At 33.3% G+C, this 2,500-nt stretch overlaps 1 protein-coding gene across 1 annotated transcript in view; it reads right to left on the bottom strand.

Annotated features, from left to right (window-relative positions):
- LOC122251639 (ALK tyrosine kinase receptor) overlaps positions 1 to 2,500 on the bottom strand; it is a 125,615-nt gene that overhangs the window by 85,782 nt on the left and 37,333 nt on the right. Inside the window, exon 4 of the mRNA XM_086533054.1 lies at positions 933 to 1,044. Within this exon, the coding sequence (XP_086389180.1) occupies positions 933 to 1,044 (112 nt within the window). The remainder of the gene's footprint in view (positions 1 to 932; positions 1,045 to 2,500) is intronic.

The raw sequence follows: 2,500 nt of genomic DNA, 5'->3' as shown, positions 1-2,500 counted from the left end.
ACTGCTTTTGAAAAAATAATATGAAAGGCCGGTTTCCTTTGAGCTTCGGGCATTTAAATATTTAGAGAACTACGTAGGGAGCGAATTTATAAGGAAGCGGAGACCGGAATGAGGAGAGTAAAAATGTCAAAGCTTAATCAAAATGAATGAATAGATATATATATATAAAGGATGAATGAATGCAAATCCTAAAAAAAAAATACTATTCATTCAAATTCAAAATCAACTTGAAATTAATGGTTAGAAAAAAAAAAAAAAAAAAAAAAAACACTTGATGAACATTGTATAATTCATTTGTTATATTTTAAAGTGAATTCATTTACCTATTTCACAGGTTGTTGAATCATAAAAGATTAAAATAATTATATTCTATGAACATGATTAACATATCACTACAAATATCACAGACATAATATGCATTATAGTACATAATCTAATAATTACTGATAGGTCACCATTCGCTTGGTTTTATAGAGGCTACAAAGAAATTCATTATTGTTTATCAAAATGTATGTATATAATGATATATTTATGCTTGTATCTTTATCTATTTGTATATCTGTCTATCTATCTCCCTCCATACCTACCTACCTATCTGTCTATCTGTCTATGTAGACAGACGCAGATCTTCGTATGTATCTACAGTATATGTGCATACATTTATTCATTAAATTGTCAGTTAGTTCTAACGTAATCAAGTATAAAGTTGAATAAGCGTTGCAAGGAAACCAAATAAATAACAGAACATCAACATCATATTACACAGGTTTAATGAAGGTTCAATAAATTCGAATTAAAAAAAAACACAATGAGTATATTCAAATAAAAAAAAATCTGACACAAAACGAACATTCAGATAAAAGGAAATCTGGCACAAAATGAGTCTTCAGATAAGAACGACACAGATACACAGACCGAATATTCATACTTACAGATGCAGGTGTAGTTGTCTGTGTTAAGAATCCAGTTTTCAGCACAGATGCACTGTTTTTCCCTGAGGTTCTCGTCCAGGTAAACACACATGTAGTCGCAACCACAGTCACCCTAAAAGACAAAAATGGAAAAAAATGTGAGTGAAAAGATGCTCAAAAAGCAAGAGGGGGGAGGAATGAAGGGAGGGAGCGTGTGTGAGGGGGGGGGAGGGAATAAGGGAGGAAGGAAGAAAATGAGAGAGTGAGAGAGAGAGAGAGAGAGAGAGAGAGAGAGAGAGAGAGAGAGAGAGAGAGAGAGAGAGAGAGAGAGAGAGAGAGAGAGAGAGAGAGAGAGAGAGAGAGAGAGAAAGAGAGAGGAAAGGAGGGAGGGAGTGAGGGACAGGAAGAAAGGGAGAAAGGGAGAGAGTGAGAGAGAGAGTGTGTGTAAGAGAGAGAGAGCGAAAGAGAGAGACAGTAAGATAGATAGATAGATAGATAGATAGAGAGAGAGAGAGAGAGAGAGAGAAAGGTACATATGAAAGTAATGATAAGAACGTAACTCTGACAAGTCAATTATTTGCATGACCTTTAAAAGCGAATTTGTCTGACGCCGCAAATTTCGGCCGTTGTGGAGTTTCATATATATGTATATATATTATATATTATATATATATATATATATATATTATATATATATATATATATTATATATATATAATATATGTATATATATTATATATATATATATATATATATATATATTCATATATATATATTATACATATATATATATATATATATATATATTATATATATATATATATATATATATATATATATATATATATATGTGTAATATATATGCCTGTATATATATTATTTTCCATGTATATATTATGTGGTATTTGATCAAACGTCGGGAATGTCAACATACAACATACAAAGTAAAAATATATCGATGGATTACTATTTCAACAATGAAAAAGATTTGATTATCGATGTTGTTAATCTCTCTCTCTCTCTTTCCGTGTTTTTCTCCACCCCCCCCTCTCTCTCTTTGTGTATGTGTCTCCCTCTGCTATACCCTCTCTCATCCTCTCCCTCTGTTCCCCCTCTCCCTCTCCCTCCCTCCCTCCCTCTACTTATGTTTCTCCTGTCCTTCCTCCTCCCTTTCTCTCTCCCACTCTCCTGTCCCTCCTTCCTCTCTCCCTTCGCTCCCTCTCACTCCCTCCCTGCATCTCTCCCCTTCTATCTCTTTCTCCCCCCCCCCCCCTGTTTGTTTACCACCTCCCCCTCTCCGTAAATATGTGCGTTTCTCTGTCTGTCAATTTATCTAACCTTCGGTAACCTTTAACTCAATCAAGTGGATAAACAAAACAAAAACAAAAACGAAAAAAAAGGAAATCAACTAACAAGAAATGTGCAATATACCAAGACATAAAAACATCACATATGATATACACTGCTAGTTATGATTATGATAATCTCGTTATTATCAAAAGAAATATACTTCGTTGTCTCTCTCCTTTTTGAATAGTTGATACTAAGCTTTTTTTTATTACAAATATTCATTCCAAAAGACAAAAATA

This window comes from Penaeus japonicus, unplaced genomic scaffold (assembly GCF_977035675.1).
Source record: "Penaeus japonicus unplaced genomic scaffold, GWHDUDI00000001_assembly GWHDUDI00000038, whole genome shotgun sequence".
In the NCBI taxonomy this organism is placed as follows: Eukaryota; Metazoa; Arthropoda; class Malacostraca; order Decapoda; family Penaeidae; genus Penaeus; species Penaeus japonicus.
The sequence above is the reverse complement of the archived record's forward strand: the minus strand, read 5'-3'. Positions and strand labels throughout refer to the sequence as shown.